Source organism: Cryptomeria japonica, chromosome 4, assembly GCF_030272615.1.
Source record: "Cryptomeria japonica chromosome 4, Sugi_1.0, whole genome shotgun sequence".
Taxonomy (NCBI): Eukaryota; Viridiplantae; Streptophyta; class Pinopsida; order Cupressales; family Cupressaceae; genus Cryptomeria; species Cryptomeria japonica.
In genome coordinates, this window is record NC_081408.1 from 552799455 (window position 1) to 552815424 (window position 15970).

Below are 15970 nucleotides of genomic sequence, written 5' to 3' on the forward strand. Positions count from 1 at the left end.
GGATTATGACAATTGTGCAAGGACTTATACAAAGAATATGATGACTGTGCAAAGACTTATGCGAGGATTATGACAACTGTGCAATGACTATATGCGAAGATTATAATGATTGTATGAGGATTATATGCAAATATTATGAGGACACTAATGGGATACAAATGAGGACTTTATAAGGACTATGCAAGACTATATGAGGACTATAATGTAAAGATTATGATGATGTACATGGGGACTTATGCAAGGATTACGAAGATCGTATGAGTATTATATGTAAAGATTATAAGGACACTAATGGGATACAAATGAGGAATTTATAAGGACTATGCAAGACTGTGCAAGGACTTATGCAAGACTGTGCAAGGACTAATGCAAGGTAAGGACGTAATTGGGATGTAAATGAGGACTATGATGAGGACGATAATGAGGACTATGCAAGGACTTATGAAAAGTAAGGACATAAATGAGGACTATAATGAGGATGATAATGAGAAATATGCGAGGACTGATGCAAAATCTATGGACTCTAGGAAAACCTATGATCACAAGTATGTAAGATGTTTCTGTTGTGAAAGTTTTGGACCTTGTTGAACTGTTGATGTTTCAAGATGAACTTTGCCTGGATAATTTTGTTTGTGACAAGTTTCTCTGGTTGTTTGAAAACAAGTATGGCTAAATTATCCAACACACTCTGAGAATCCAGAGTCACACAAAGAAGGGCCTAAAATAGCTCAATAATCAAGACTGACTCAATACTGGTCTAGCACAACAATACATGCAAAAACATAGTAAACAATTCCTAGGTTGGATATTGGAAACCATTCGATGAGGCCCTTACAATAAAATACCAAAATAAGATGAACAGCTAGAGAGTTTGCCAGCACTGGCTCCACTCCACGACACACACTTCTCAGGCATGCCAGTCTCTCTTACTCCGAAGATCTTGACATCTTATCACCGAGGAATTTCTGTCTCATAATGCAAGGTACATGAAGGGTATCTATAGGGTACAATCCGCTCCCTGAATCATGAATGTGGGATTTGGGCTACTAAGTTGGTTCTTAGTGTAATTTTGATGGATCTCGATCCAACGATGGATTCTCATAGTAAGGCACTTAATGCTTTACTGTTGGCATTTTGAGTTTGTTGGCATTTTGCATAGAGATTGCATTAATGATATTTTGTCATTAATGTCAATTGAACCGGTAATGGTATTCATGTTATTGCTGATATTATTGTTTTTGATATTGGCTAGTAACCGATAAGAAGAGCTTTGTGGAAGATGTTGTAAACCGGTATGTAAAGTTTGTGAGTTGAACCGGTGTAAAGGGTTAACCTTTCTATGTAATGTAACTGGTAAACCCTATCAGTTGTTAAACCCTAACCGATCAAGTTTGTTGGTTTATTATCTAATAAGCGGTAATGATGGAGACACGTGTGATCATTGTATGAGGATATGTTCAAATTGTTTTGGCACGTTTGTTTTTGTCTAGGGAAGGAGCAAAGTGGATTGCATCTAATGCACAACACATGATGAGTTACAAAGTCCGATGAAGCGGTGATCATGGAGCGGATGGAATTTTCTTGAAGAATGTGAAGAGATTGTCGTGATTTCTAATAGTCAAGATTGTACCAACTTGTTTGTAATCTCGATGATGAGAATTAGGTTTTTGTTGTGTTACCGACCTAATTGATTTGTATTTAAGGTCGATGAAGTTGTTTGTAAAGGTTGTTGGCAAGATTGATAGAAACCTGTTGAGTGTGAAGTTGCCTAACCAGTGAATGGATCTGCACTCTGAGTGAAGGCAGATTGAAGCTTAGAAGGATCTGATCAAGCAAATGTAGTGCTACTCAAACAGATCAATAAAACCTATTATTTTCTAATAATTACAGCATAAGTGAAATCCCTTAACCAGGTAAGCTCTAACAAGCTTGGTTACTCATTAAATCCTCTAACAAGGTGGTCCATTAGCTTGGATTCTTAAATCCTCTAGCGAAGTTACTCCTAACATGGTATTGTGCTTTTCATCAAGGCATATTTGTAAATCCCTTAAACGGGTGATTCCTAACCGGAATTAGTTCTTAACAGGACTTATTGTAAAGCTTTAACAGGATTGGCTCCTAACAGGGTGAACTTCAGAAGAGTTCAAATAGTTATCCTTGTGAGTCTCATCTCACCGTTGTTTTTACCTATTTGGGTTTTCCGTGTATAAACATTTGGGTCAAGTGGTGAATGCTTTTGTGGTTGAGATCTTATTTGTTGATTTGGTTAACTTTTGATAAGGCATGTTAAGTAGAAGCATTGAGAGATGAATATGTTGAGTTATGATTAAGCATTGTTGATGTTTACAAGATTGAAGTTGTTTACTGTTAAAGTTGTCATAACAGTTAAACTGGTTGATGTCAAGTATTCTTATGAATATTGATCTTGACTGAGATATGTTTACTTTGTTTGACTGAGTTTGAGTTTGGGAACTTTGTATCATTTTTTCAATATACTGATTCACCCCCCCCCCCCCCCCTTCTCAGTATTCTAATGGATACTTATTCTTTCATCATACCATCATCTACTTGAGCTTATCGGTGCAAAGAAGGCCTCCACATACGTCGAATTCTCTCAAGACTCCAGCCGCTTGACCAGCATATTTATATAGCGGCTCGAAAAGACTGCTTGAGAGTACGTTGGGAGAGATGATATCCCCAACACATCCCAATTTGAAATACCTCTGTGGGGTGATGAAATCCCCAGTCAAAGATATCCCTTAACTACTAAAAGAAAAAGTGGGTGTCATTATCACCTTTCCCTCTCTCCCAAGACCCCGAAGGTGGGTGAAAAGGTACTTAATGCAATAGTGGGTCCACCCTAGACACAAAAAAAATCATTTTTCTTTAGATATTGCAATGCGTGATTTAATCTACTAATAAGCCAAATTCATGTCCATTTAAAGCCCAAAATGAGGTGTGAGATAGACATGTGCATGTCAATTTTAAACACTAAAATAAAATGTGAGATCATGCATGTCAATTTTAATCCCAAAATCCAAAAGTGAGTTAACTCTAAAGGATCTTGCAATCAAAGTATTAGTAGTCTTAAAATAATCTAGGAATGATCAAGCCTTCTCTGTACTTTCGCCACACACTACAAATAGACCATTAGTAGTAGAAATCAAAATGCCAGCATAAAAAAAATATATAAATATAAAGGAAAAAACTTGCTAAAAATAGAAATTTGCTAAAAAAAGAAACCTTTATGTTTTTTTAGGAAAAAAAACTTGCTAAAATAGAAATTTGTTAAAAAAGAAACCTACTTTTTTTTTAAATAAATTTTTTTTAAAAACTTACTAAAAATAGAAGTTTTCTAAAAATAGAAACCTGCTAAAAATAGAAACCTACCCAAAATAGAAACTTGCCAAAAATGGAAACCTACCAAAAATAGAAACCTGTCAAAACTAGAAACCTACCAAAAATGGAAACCTGCCAAAACAAGAAACCTACCAAAACTAGAAACTTACCAAAAATGGAAACTTGCCAAAAACAGAAACCTACCAAAAATGGAAACATGAAGGCATACACAAAATTTCAAATCAGAGTGTTGTTGATTCATGTCAAGTTCACCAAATGTAACTCAGTAAAAATTCATCATTGCTTAACTATAATTAAAGGGAAATCATGAATCCCTATCTAATTAAAGAATCCTAGCAAATATCAATAAAATAATGCAAACAAGACAATAGGGTTTTATAATCTTCAATTAAAACTCCCTATTCCATGATCACATGTAGCTTCCATTGTTCTTCTACTTCTTGTGGTATGATGGCTCTCAGATATTGTATTGCTAACTTGCAAGTGACACAAGATTTCAAAGTTCGTGATTGTTGAAAATGGAGAATTGATCCTGAAGCTACAAAAATTTGGAGAAGATTGAATGAGAGGTGGAACTCAAGCAAGTTAAAAAGTTGATTGATAGTTAAACTATTGATTTAAAGGTGGAACTCAATTGATTGAATTGTTAATTGAATTGATTGAATAGATAAAAGAATTAATTGATTGATGACAAATAAAGCTTTATTTAGAAAAAGCTAATTGGAAGATAGAAAAAGAATGATTGGAGGATAATTGATTGATGACAAAGAAAGCTTTATTTAGAAAAAGCTAATTGGAAGATAATTGAGAAAATGATTTAATTAATCAAATTAATTGAATTGATCAATTAAATAGATTGAATTGTTAACTAGAGATGATTGATTGAATGCTTTTTGGAAAAAAACAAATTAGAAGATAGAAATAAATGATTGGAGATAATTTAAAGGAATGATTTAATTAATCAATTAATTGAATTGATTAATTTAATTATTAATTTAGCATGTGTAACTCTGGGATTTTTATTGAAATTCAATTCCTTGTTTGCATGCTTTTGAATTTGATTTAGAAATTCAATTTAATCTTTGCATGATAATGCATTTTCATAATCGAATTTGATCTTTGAATATATTTAGAACTTGACTCAGAAATTCAATTTGATTTTTGAATGTTAATTTAATTTTGATTTTATTTAAATTCAACTTGATCTTTGAATTCATGCAAACCTGATTTAGGAATTCAATTTTATTTTTGAAATCATGAAATTGAAATGCACATGTAATGGAATTAGATGAAATAAAAAGAATATGAATTTGAATTTGAAGAATTAATGAAATTAAACGAAATTAGAATTTGGGGATTTGGAATTTGAATTTGAATTAGAGGAATAAATGAAATTAAACGAAATTAGGATTTGGAGATTTGGAATTGGAATTGAAGAGTGAATTAGTTAATTAAATAATTTGAATAAACTGTTTAATTATTTATAAATTTAATTTAATTAAATAATAAATATTATTCAATTAAATGAATTAATAATTAATATTTAATTAATATTAAGAAAAGGGTTAAATGTTGAATTGATTAGGATAGAAAAATTGAAATTGGGCAATTAGTAATATGATGAAGAAATATGAATCTAGAAGAATAAGATTAATTAAATTAATTAAATAATTAAAAAATTATTTAATCAATTAGAGGAATAATTAGTGCATGATCAATGAGATATTTTTAGGTGTCTACAATTACCATTGAGTTTTGCAATGTGGTTTTTTAATACTATTTATTTAGATATTTTACTTTGTGTGCTTGTATGTTTTCAAGTGGCATACTCATTACAAGGAAACATGTATTGAAGCCACATCTACTTTCATATTAGTATCCCTTTATGAGTGTCTAAATATTTAATATTATGCGACTCGTTGTGTTTTACTTTGAAATGCATCTTATGGTAGCTCACATGAAAGTAGTGTGTTGGGGGGAGAGGGGGGTGAATTTGACCTTGATTATTTTTAGAATGGTGAGGATTACCATTGATCCTAGTGTAACTAGTAAGTTAACCTAGATCAACCTTATCCCCCTAAAACATTGGAATACGAAAAATCCAAAGGTGCATATGCTTGGATATTATCCTAAAAGGAGAGCCAAGTAACCTAGGTTCTATTCCTTTGTTGCAAAGAGGGTAAATTGATTTATGTGTTATTTAATTAGGGCTAGAAGCACAATAGGAATGTTAACTAAATGATTGTAATAGAAACAGACAAATAGAATTTCACAAACATATGTACAAAAATAAAAAGAGAATATAGAGAGGAACTTGGCACTAGAAGCATAGGCAAACTTGGTTGGGAAAGGGTGTTGGGTGCTAGAGTATTAGAATAGAATGTTGCAAAATAATTAACTAGAAATGATCTCAAGAGGATTTTGAGTTGTCACCATACAAATTTTAGGCAAAATCAGTAGTACACTAGCAATGGGTGCTCAAGTTCTATGGGTTTTCCCCAAACTTCATATAATGAACTTATCTCAATCTATATACTCTTCTATATGGTCTAATCATCATCAATTTCTAGATATGAACTTGCACAAGCACAAAGAGAAGAAAGATGGTTGTTTCTATATATAATCTTGCCTCATTCAAGCCCTCACTTAGGTATTTTTACCTCCATGAAGCCAAGTTGATAACAACAAATAGTGTGTTCTCTAAATCTTAAGTGCATCTAAGATTGTGGCAAGCAATGACAAATGCAAATAATCAAACATGAAACCCTAGCCAAGTATGTTAGAGTGGATTCCTAAATGCTTTGAACAAGATAATGACAATCAGCCCAATAAATAATGATATGGTCAAGGGAAACAGATTAAGATAACTCAAATTATGGAGATCAAAACTCAAAATGTGAGAACAAATCAAGAATAATATAGAACCACCATTGGAGAGATACAAGCCAATCATCAATCAATGATTTCAAATCATCCAACATTCAAAGAGCTTCAATCATAACGTCAAAAGTGTTAACAACAATATAACTTGTATGTGTATTAAAAATGCTTTCAGATTTGCAGAGCTAGGCCTTTATTTTGGTAGAGTTTCCCTTTAGAATTTAAATCATTAAATAAATTCAAATGATAAAATTCATGTTTATATATTAGTCATAAGGTCATTTTTTTATAAAAAGCTAACACATAATGATCAATTGTCGAAATAGAAAGCATGTCACATGAAGCAAGGTTGACACATACTGTGTCCCAAAATTCCAAGCCAAATAGGCAGGACAGTAGCATTGGGAGATAGGGTCCATACATATTGGCTTGTTCAAAGGAGAGCTACAAGTGAATGGGCCTAGGATATCAGACATGTTCCCATCTTAAGAATTTGATGAAAGTTTCAAGCTCAGGGTCATAGGTAAAGGTTTTAACAACTAAAGATAGGATATTCCTTGAATTGAGGGTTAGGTCAAGGCTAGCAATGGTTCTAAAATATACTAGCTAAGTGGATATCAAAGTGACTGCCAAATAGAGCATAGAATTGGGCTTGCACCATTAGGGAGCATAATTTGTGATGCTACACAAGCATACTAACCAATATATTCTTAGCTCAAATTTAGCACCTTACCTAAACCATTATAGTTCCAATCTTGCACTCATTTTGAAGAAACAATTCCATTTACAAATTGCCCTTTGCCTTCCTGGGTTAGATCCACATTTACATAAACAAGCTAAGTCACTTCTACACTTGAGATTTTATAAGATGTTTTAAAATTGAAAATTAAATCTAGGCCTATTTATTTTCCCTTCACTTCGCTACTAGTTTTCAACTTGATGCATGAAACATTTCATTTTCATATTTGAGAAGTTGTATAAAGGGACTTGCCCTTAGAATTTATTTCAAACACCTAGAGACTAAATGAAAAAAAATCAACATGCATTACAAATCCTAAAAAGAATCATGTACTAATATCACTACTATTGCAGCATTTGAGGACATAGCACACTACTACGTCTTGTCTTTAACCTTGTTTAAAGTCATTCACTTGGCATCATTATTGATTTTTGGGAGAAATATCTTTGTCATATACAAACTCCAAAGCCTACAACCCAATTTTGTATGTGAAGATAACACACAGAAATTTAAAAGTTCAAAGCAAACGTCTAGAAATTAGCACAAATCAAATATTTGAACTTAGTTTAACTCCCTAATTGCAATTTCTAACCTTTTTTTTTAAATTCACAATCAATTACGAAAAAAATACTTTAAAAAAAATACTATACAAACTATGATTCAAAATTCAATTTCAAAACTAATGATCAAAATAATACTACTTATGTTACAAAAAAAAATACTATACAAATTATGACTCAAAATTCAATTTCAAAAATAATGATCAAAATAATACTATTTATTTCTTTATATATTATATCCACAAACATTGAAGTGCTTTGAAATGTTTTAAAACAAAGTATACACAACAATTGATACCTGAAACACTCTTATTAATATCACAAACTGTAAAAATATAAGATACATGTCTTACTGAGGTACTTTCCATATTCTGTGTTCTTTCTATCATTCTATTCACAGGTAGATCTTCAATTTTATCCACTGTATTACATAAAGAAAGAAGAAATAAATAGAATTAAGAAATCTGGTTTTATTCAAATTACTTGCACAGTTCATAGAATAACCAAACTATCTTCCACCTTACTACGGTCTGCAAATCTGTGTACTCATACAAACAGCAACAAATAGACAGGTAAAACAATTGAAACTGAAACACCCAATTTAGTTCTTGAAGTAGCCCATGATCCCTGAAAAGAGCAAAACAATAACCATTTTAACAAGTAAATAATAAATTTCTGAAATTAGAAAATGCAATTTTGTTTTGTTAAAAAAACCTTATGGGTATATTGTAATTACAATTGTGATAAATTTGATAAAGGGAAACTTTAGTTAATTTTAATTTCAAAAATTTTATGTATAAATATTTTAGAAAATTTACAAAGATATTATTTTAATCAACAAGTTACTTATGTAGTCAGGAATTTACTAGATCATTAAAATTATAAAAGTCATAAAATTTTAATAAAAAATAAGTATAGGTTAAATTTTAATCTATAAATAATATATTAAGAATTGTTATAATATCATTCTTATAATTTCTGAATTGATTGTGTTGAAGTTTTTACATCAATGATCTTTACTATCCTGATGATGGATCATGGAGTGTGGTCTGAAACATTGATGTAAAAACTTCAACACAATAGAATTCAAAAATTAGATGATTGATCATAAAAACATTGATGTAAAAACTTCAACACAATTGAACTCAGAAATTAAAAATTATAATAAAGAATATAATAGATTGAAGAAAGTTCATATCATTTTAATGATTATATATATTAATTAATAAAATGATAAAATCTTCTATTTTAAAAAGCAAGATATCTTTATTTTAAATCTTACATTTTCAAAAATCACAAGACCACACAATGTTTAATATTTCATTAAATAAAAAAACCATATTTATTAATATGGTTACACCAAAAATAAAATAATCGACCTTGAAGAACACAGAATTTAAACATTGTTTGTTGATCACAGGTTGGCTGATAACTCCTACGATTATTTGTTTAGTACCAAATTCATTATAGATTCGTCAAGAACCTGTAACCATCTTATCTCTAAAGAAACGTGGAGAGAAAAATGCTAAATAGGCTTATTAATATAATATAAACATACCTCAAGTGTTGCAGGTGAAACGGGAGATAAAACTTGTGAAAATTTGGGTGGAGTCGCCGGCATTGGTGAGATGTCGGGAGCCACCTGTGCAGGCGATGGACTTGTCTTAAAAGAAACCGGCGAAGGGGAAATCTCAGGCGGCGCCACGGTGGGCGAGATCTGTGGAGAAGCAGAGCTCGGTACAGTTGCAGAAATGGGAGATGAAGCAGGGGGCAACTCTGGAGAATGTAATGAAGGTGAGAATGCAGGTGACAACTCTGGGAAATGTAATGCAGGTGGGAATGCAGTGGGGACAGAAATGGGAGATGAAGCAGGGGATGACTGTGGAGAAATTGATGAAGGTGGGAATGCAGCAGGGGCAGAAATGGGAGATGAAGCAGGGGACAACTGTGGAGAAAGTGATGCAGGGGGAGATGACAAAGAGGGTGTAGAAACAGGGGATGATGTAGGTGACATGTGTGGAGGAAGTGATGAAGGTGAGAATGCAGCAGGGGCAGAAATAGGAGATGAAGAAGGGGACAACTGTGGAGAAAGTGATGAAGGTGGGAATGTAGGGGTAGATGAAACAGGGGATAATGGAGGTGACGTGTGGAGAAAGTGATGAAGGTGGGAATGTTGTGGGCGCGGGAATAAGAGATGATGTAGGGGATGTAGAAACAGGTGTCAATGTAGGGACATGTGTGGAGAAAGTGATGAAGGTGGGAATTCAGTGGGTGTGGAAAGGGGAGATGGAGGAGATGTAAAAATGGGAGATGAAGTAAGGGGAAATTGTGGAGAAAGTGATGAAGGTGGGAGTATAATCGGTGTAGAAATGGGGGACGAAGCCAGGGGTAACCGTGGAGAAAGTGAAAGGTGGGAATGCAGTGGGTGTAGAAATAGGAGATGAAGCAGGTGGTAGCTGTGGAGAAAGCGATGAAAGTGATAAGTGTAATAGTTATGACAAATTTGATGGAAAAGACATTACTTAAATTTAATGAAAGAGATGTTAAAATTATAATATTTAAATAAGGGTCACATAATCACTAATTTTTCACATGGCTATAAGTTTGAATATTAACTCTTTTTGACAAATTACTTGGTACTAGTGTAAACATATTTAAAGTCATTATTTGATTAAATCAATTTTCAAAAACTAGAGACCTTATGTAAAATTTAATATTAGGTGAGTTAATAAAAAGCATATATAACATAACACAAACAATAAGTTGGGTATAATAATTGGATCAAGCATTGTATCATATTATAAACATAATTATTTAAAATAGTTGAAAAGAAGAAAAATAGAAGTGTATTTGTGGGAATGAACAATAAGTTGGGTATAATAATTGGATCAAGCATTGTATCATATTATAAACATAATTATTTAAAATAGTTGAAAAGAAGTAAAATAGAAGTGTATTTGTGGGAATGTGTTTATTGTTGTATGGTCATTGAAGAAAAATAGAAGTGTATTTGTGGGAATGTGTTTATTGTTGTATGGTCATTGACTATTGAGTTATTCTTGATTTGCAACAGTGTTAATAGTTTCATTTACATATATCATTGAAAATGTATATAGTATAATGGATTTGTTTGTTGGAATATCATTACATAAAATATTTATTGTTTGACAATATGCAAGACCTTCATTAATTTAAGCAGTATAGTATGAGGTCCATGATGGTCTTTGCATTTTATCTTCAAGACTTGTGTGGTGTAACAATACGTGATGCCTAAAGTAGTCAATTCAATCACAAAATCAGTCATTGAGATTCACGAGTATTTTGTGATAGTTTAATTTTTCATTAGCTTAGGTTCAAACGAATCTTAAAATAGGTTTTCTCTCATACCTCTATGGTAAAGTCCTATTTATGTTCATTTTAGGTGTTGTCAAATGCTAGTTTTGAAACTTTTTATTTGTGAGTTTGAACTTGATTAAAACTTCATGATTCAAAAGGACTTTGTATCTATGTATAATGGTTCGATCTTGTGTTTTGTGTTTGAAGTACTACCTCACATCACTCTATATTCTTCTTGATCATGTTAAATGCTTTTTTGAATTTCATTGAAACATTATGCTCCATCTCTTTGTGCTTTTCATATCTTTGAAACTTTGTGGCCTAAAAGCATGTGTTTAGTCTCATAGTTTTGATTCTCTAAATGAAATATTAATCATGCGATAAGTTTGAGCTATGCTTTGTAAGTCCATGCGTTACATTTTATTCCAATGTTGATCAATGAAAGTAGGTTCTTAAGTGCTTAGCTTGAGTTATGTGTCATAGGCTATGTGTTACATTCTATTACAATGTTGATCAATGATAGTAGGTTCTTGAGTACTTAATTAGCTTTCTTATAAACACAAGGGTGAGTATTTTACACTTAATAGGTCAACAAGCATGAACCTAGACAATATTTTTAACCTTCCCATTGGACTCATACCCGTCCATGTACAATATAAATAAGAACCCACTACATGTAATTGATATATTAGCCTTAACCTGACATGCTAGCAAGCCATACTCAACTTCATGCCTCATCAAATACCATATGACCATGGACTTAGAATAAAATGAATCTTGACCATTGGGATATATGTTTAATTTGCATGTATAATGTATTCAAATAATGCATACATGTGCATACATCATTTTAATACATCCATGCATATGTATACATTCAAACATACATGTATATATACATATACACATGCATCTATATGTAGATATATAGACATATATATGTATGCACACACAAAAATATATGTATATATATGATAGTAAATTAGTTAACATTTTAATATAACAATCAACAAATCAATATATAAGTTGTGTTAAAAATATTATAATCAAGCCTCACCTATTAGATAAGGTTTAAGTTTAATTAATGAGGATGAAAGCTAGGTAAGAAAAATAATGCATGTACACTTGAACGCTCGCGCGCGCGCGTGCGCGCACGCACAGAGAGAGAGAGAGAGAGAGAGAGAGAGAGAGAGAGAGAGAGAGAGAGAGAGAGAGAGAGAGAGAGAGAGAGAGAGAGAGAGAGAGAGAGAGAGAGAGAGAGAGCACCAAACGCGCGCACGCGCACGCACACACACACACACACACACACACACATATATATACACTAAGGTTGACCTTGGTTTGATGATTGGTGTGCTAAAATATTAGTTCTTCCATCCTCATAAATTAGATTTTAACCTTATTTAATGGGTGAAGTTTAATTATACTAATCTAACACAATTTATATATTGATTTGGTGATTATTATCTTAATAAAAAAATCTTAAACTTCACCAATAATATCTTAATTTATTTACAATTCAATGTGGAAATCTTATATCTCTAGAATTCTACCCTCATAAATTAAATATATGTTTCTATATTTTTCCTTTAAATTAATTACTATTAAAATCAAATTGAAAAAATAAAGAACGATAAAAATCATAAAAATAAAAAAATTATTAAATATTTATATTTTTCATTATAAAATAAATTGATTACTTATCTATAATATTTAACTTTCTTTCATGTTAAACTAACTTTTTTTTAATAATGATAAATCCTTTTTATTCAAGAATGACAACAGATCTCAATTTTTAATTTCATATTTTCAACAATTTAAAAAACTTCACTACATTTAATATTTAAACAATGACAATAGATCTCAAAAGAGACATCAAGTTTCCACAATCCATGAGTTATTGATCTTGATTGTTTCCGGATTAGATTTTCAGATCACACTTAGTGATCCATCATCAGGTTGAAAATCAATGCGATCACAGAGTATGATCCAAAACATTGATGCAAAATACGCACACACAATCTAATCTTAAAACAATCAAGATCAACAGATCTCAATTTTTAATTTCACATTTTCAACAATTTTAAAAACCTCACTACATTTAATATTTAAACAAAATAAAGATTCCACAAATTTAATTATAAATTTCCTAATTACAATTAAAAATATTGACACCTAAATCATTCTTGGAAAAAGAAAAAACCTTGCCCAATGTTAATCAGAGGTTCCTGATAACAGATACCCAAGATTATTTGAGGTACCAAATTTCTTATAGTCATGAGGAATCTGAAACCAACAATATGCAAACCATCTATCTCTAAGAAACATGCAAATAAAAATGACAGACATACCTCTACAAGTGTTGCAGGCGAAAAGGGAGATAACGCTTGTGAAAAACTGGGCGCAATCGCTGGCGTTGGTGAGATCTCGGGAGCCGCCTCTGCAGGCGATGGACTTGTCTTCAAAGAAACCGGCGAAGGAGATATTACTGGCGCCTCCATGGATGGTGAGATCTGTGGAGCAGAAGAGATGGGCACTGCTGCAGAAGGTGCAGAGATGGGAGATGAATCAGGGGCCAACTGTGAAGGTGGAAATGCAGCAGGCGCAGAAATTGGAGATGAAGCAGGGGAGGACATTGGAGAAAGTGATGAAGGTGTGGATGCAGTGGGTGCAAACATGGGAGATGAAGCAGGGGACAATTGGGGAGAGAGTGATGAAGGTGGGAATTCAGTAGGCACGGAAGTGGGAGATGAAGCAGGGGGCAGCTGGGGAGAGAGTGATGAAGGTGGAAATTCAGTAGGCGTGGAAGTGGGAGATGAAGCAGGGGACATCCAGGGAAAGATTGATGAAGGTGGGAATTCAGTAGGCGAGGAAGTGGGAGATGAAGTAGGGGACATCTGAGGAGAGAGTGATGAAGGTGGAAATTCAGTAGGCGTGGAAGTGGGAGATGAAGCAGGGGACATCCAGGGAAAGAGTGATGAAGGTGGGAATTCAGTAGGTGAGGAAGTGGGAGATGAAGCAGGAGACATCTGAGGAGAGAGCGATGAAAGTGGAAATCCAGTATACGTGGAAGTGGGAGATGAAGCAGGGGACATCCAGGGAAAGAGTGATGGAGGTGGGAATTCGGTAGACGAGGAAGTGGGAGATGAAGCAGGTGACTGTTGGGGAGAGAGTGATGAAGGTGGGAACTCAATAGGTGCGGAAGTGGGAGATGAAACAAAGGACAACTGGGGAGAGAGTGTTGAAGGTGGGAATTCAATAGGCACAGAAGTGGGAGATGAAACAAGGGACAACTGGGGAGAGAGTGTTGAAGGTGGGAATCCAGTAGGTGCTGAAGTGGGAGATGAAGGAGGAGGCAGCTGGGGAGAGAGTGATGGAGGTGGGAATTCAGTAGGTACAAAAGTGGGAGATGAAAGAGGGGTCAGCTGGGGAGAGAGTGATGGAGGTGGGAATTCATTAGGTACAAAAGTGGGAGATGAAGCAGGGGGCAGCTGGGGAGAGAGTGTTGAAAGTGGGAATTCAATAGGTGCGGAAGAGGGAGATGAAGTAGGGGATGGCTGGGGAGAGAGTGATGAATGTGGGAATGCAGTAGGTGCGGAAGTGGGAGATGAAGCAGAGGGCAACTGTGGAGAAACCAGTGGAGACATGGAAGTGGTTTGGGGAGCCTGGGAAACAGGGGATTGTAATTGTGGGCCGTTTGCAGTGGGTGCCAGAGAGGGTGTAGAAGTCATAGGAGTAAACACTGGAGTTGCAGAAGGAGATAGAAGAGGATCAAGGGGAGACATGGCAAGGCTTACTTTAGGAGGTAAAGGGTTATCAGGAGCCTGTGCTGGAACACCATTAATGTTTTTTCTTTGATAAAAGGGAGAATTTGCTGGAGCGATAGAAGGCATTTGAGCCATACATTGTGGCAATGTGCACAGTATTCCTGTGACTATGAGCGCCAGCTGATGTACATGATTTGAACATAAAGTAGCCATGGAGATCACTGCAATTAGATTCCTCAGACTTCTTTAAGCTTCAACCTCCACTTCTGTAGAAATATTACCTCACATTTAATCGAGCTGCATCCCAAGTCCAACAATACTTTTCATGATTTCATTAAAGCTTTCGAATCACTACCCAACATATAGTACGGAGAAACGTGGCGCTTGATTTCCTGTTCTAAGTTGACATTATGGCTGGCTTTGTGATATGCTTAGAAAACTGTATAATGTTAATGTTTTGTAATTAATTGAAAAGAGAGGTAGATGAACAGTAAATTTGCTGACGATCCAGGCCAAGTAAATGTACATTAATGCACCGTTATACTCTCCACCACTTTACTGCCAACACAATGAACTCCTCTTTTAAAGCCGAAAAATAGAAGTTGTACCCTGTTAGGTATTCAATGAATGAAATAAGACTAAGCAATTTATGTATGTTGACCGTTTTTAGATTGAATAATTAATTAAAACTTCCTATAAGAATGAATGCTATCAAATTTAGTTCAAAGAAATAGTTAAACAATCAATAATTCAGTCATAAAGATTGAAAACAAAGTTACATGGAAATAAGCTGAGAGACAAAAGTTACATGAACATAAAGCTGAGAGACAATAGTTACACAAGCTGTGAATGCTACACTAGATTAAATAATAACAAGTCATGAAGCTTGTATTTTTATTTTTTTTACAAATTTTAATCTAAAATATGTTTGTTATAATATAATTGTTGAGTCAATTTTCAAGAAAATAATAGATTTATTTGGAAAAAGATCTAATAATTGAGTATATTTCAATAGTTGCTATAACATTTGTTCATTAATATCTAATATTTTAAATAATATAGCACTAACAAATGTGACTTTAAAGTTGTTAGTGTTGGTCACAAGAACTAATAATTGAATGAATTGTATTTATTAGATCTTAAAAACCACAAATCATGTGATGCCATATCAACACAAAAATAAGACATGACTTAGTGCACAACTACAAGTATAATCTTTTTCTTTGGTTCTATTTGAACATCTCAACAAAGGTATGCTGATTTGGCATCATATTTGATGATCCGGCCTTGAAACTTTAGTTATAAGCAAGAGATATGACAAAAAAACA

General features: G+C 33.5%; 2 protein-coding genes across 2 annotated transcripts; both read right to left on the bottom strand.

Moving 5' to 3' along the window:
* Positions 1 to 7830: 7830 nt before the first annotated feature.
* LOC131070275 (vegetative cell wall protein gp1) lies at positions 7831 to 14948 on the bottom strand. The gene is made up of 2 exons (XM_058005784.2): positions 13227 to 14948; positions 7831 to 8166 (listed from the first exon to the last, which is right to left on the bottom strand). Exons 1-2 carry the CDS (start codon positions 14853 to 14855, stop codon positions 8086 to 8088), a joined length of 1710 nt encoding a protein of 569 aa, XP_057861767.2. The 5' UTR covers positions 14856 to 14948; the 3' UTR covers positions 7831 to 8085.
* LOC131070277 (pectinesterase inhibitor 10-like) lies at positions 8906 to 10140 on the bottom strand. The gene has a single exon (XM_058005785.1). It carries the CDS (start codon positions 9551 to 9553, stop codon positions 9065 to 9067), a length of 489 nt encoding a protein of 162 aa, XP_057861768.1. The 5' UTR covers positions 9554 to 10140; the 3' UTR covers positions 8906 to 9064.
* Positions 14949 to 15970: the final 1022 nt, after the last annotated feature.

What these genes read in the sequence shown, in the direction of transcription:
- LOC131070277 (XM_058005785.1), bottom strand. Translation starts at nt 9,553, where the DNA reads ATGTCACCTACATCATCCCCTGTTTCTACACCCTCTTTGTCATCTCCC.
- LOC131070275 (XM_058005784.2), bottom strand. Translation starts at nt 14,855, where the DNA reads ATGGCTACTTTATGTTCAAATCATGTACATCAGCTGGCGCTCATAGTC. An exon ending in CGCCTGCAACACTTGTAGAG is followed by an intron (nt 8,167 to 13,226) that starts GTATGTCTGTCA and finishes TGCTCTTTTCAG; the next exon opens with GGATCATGGGCTACTTCAAG.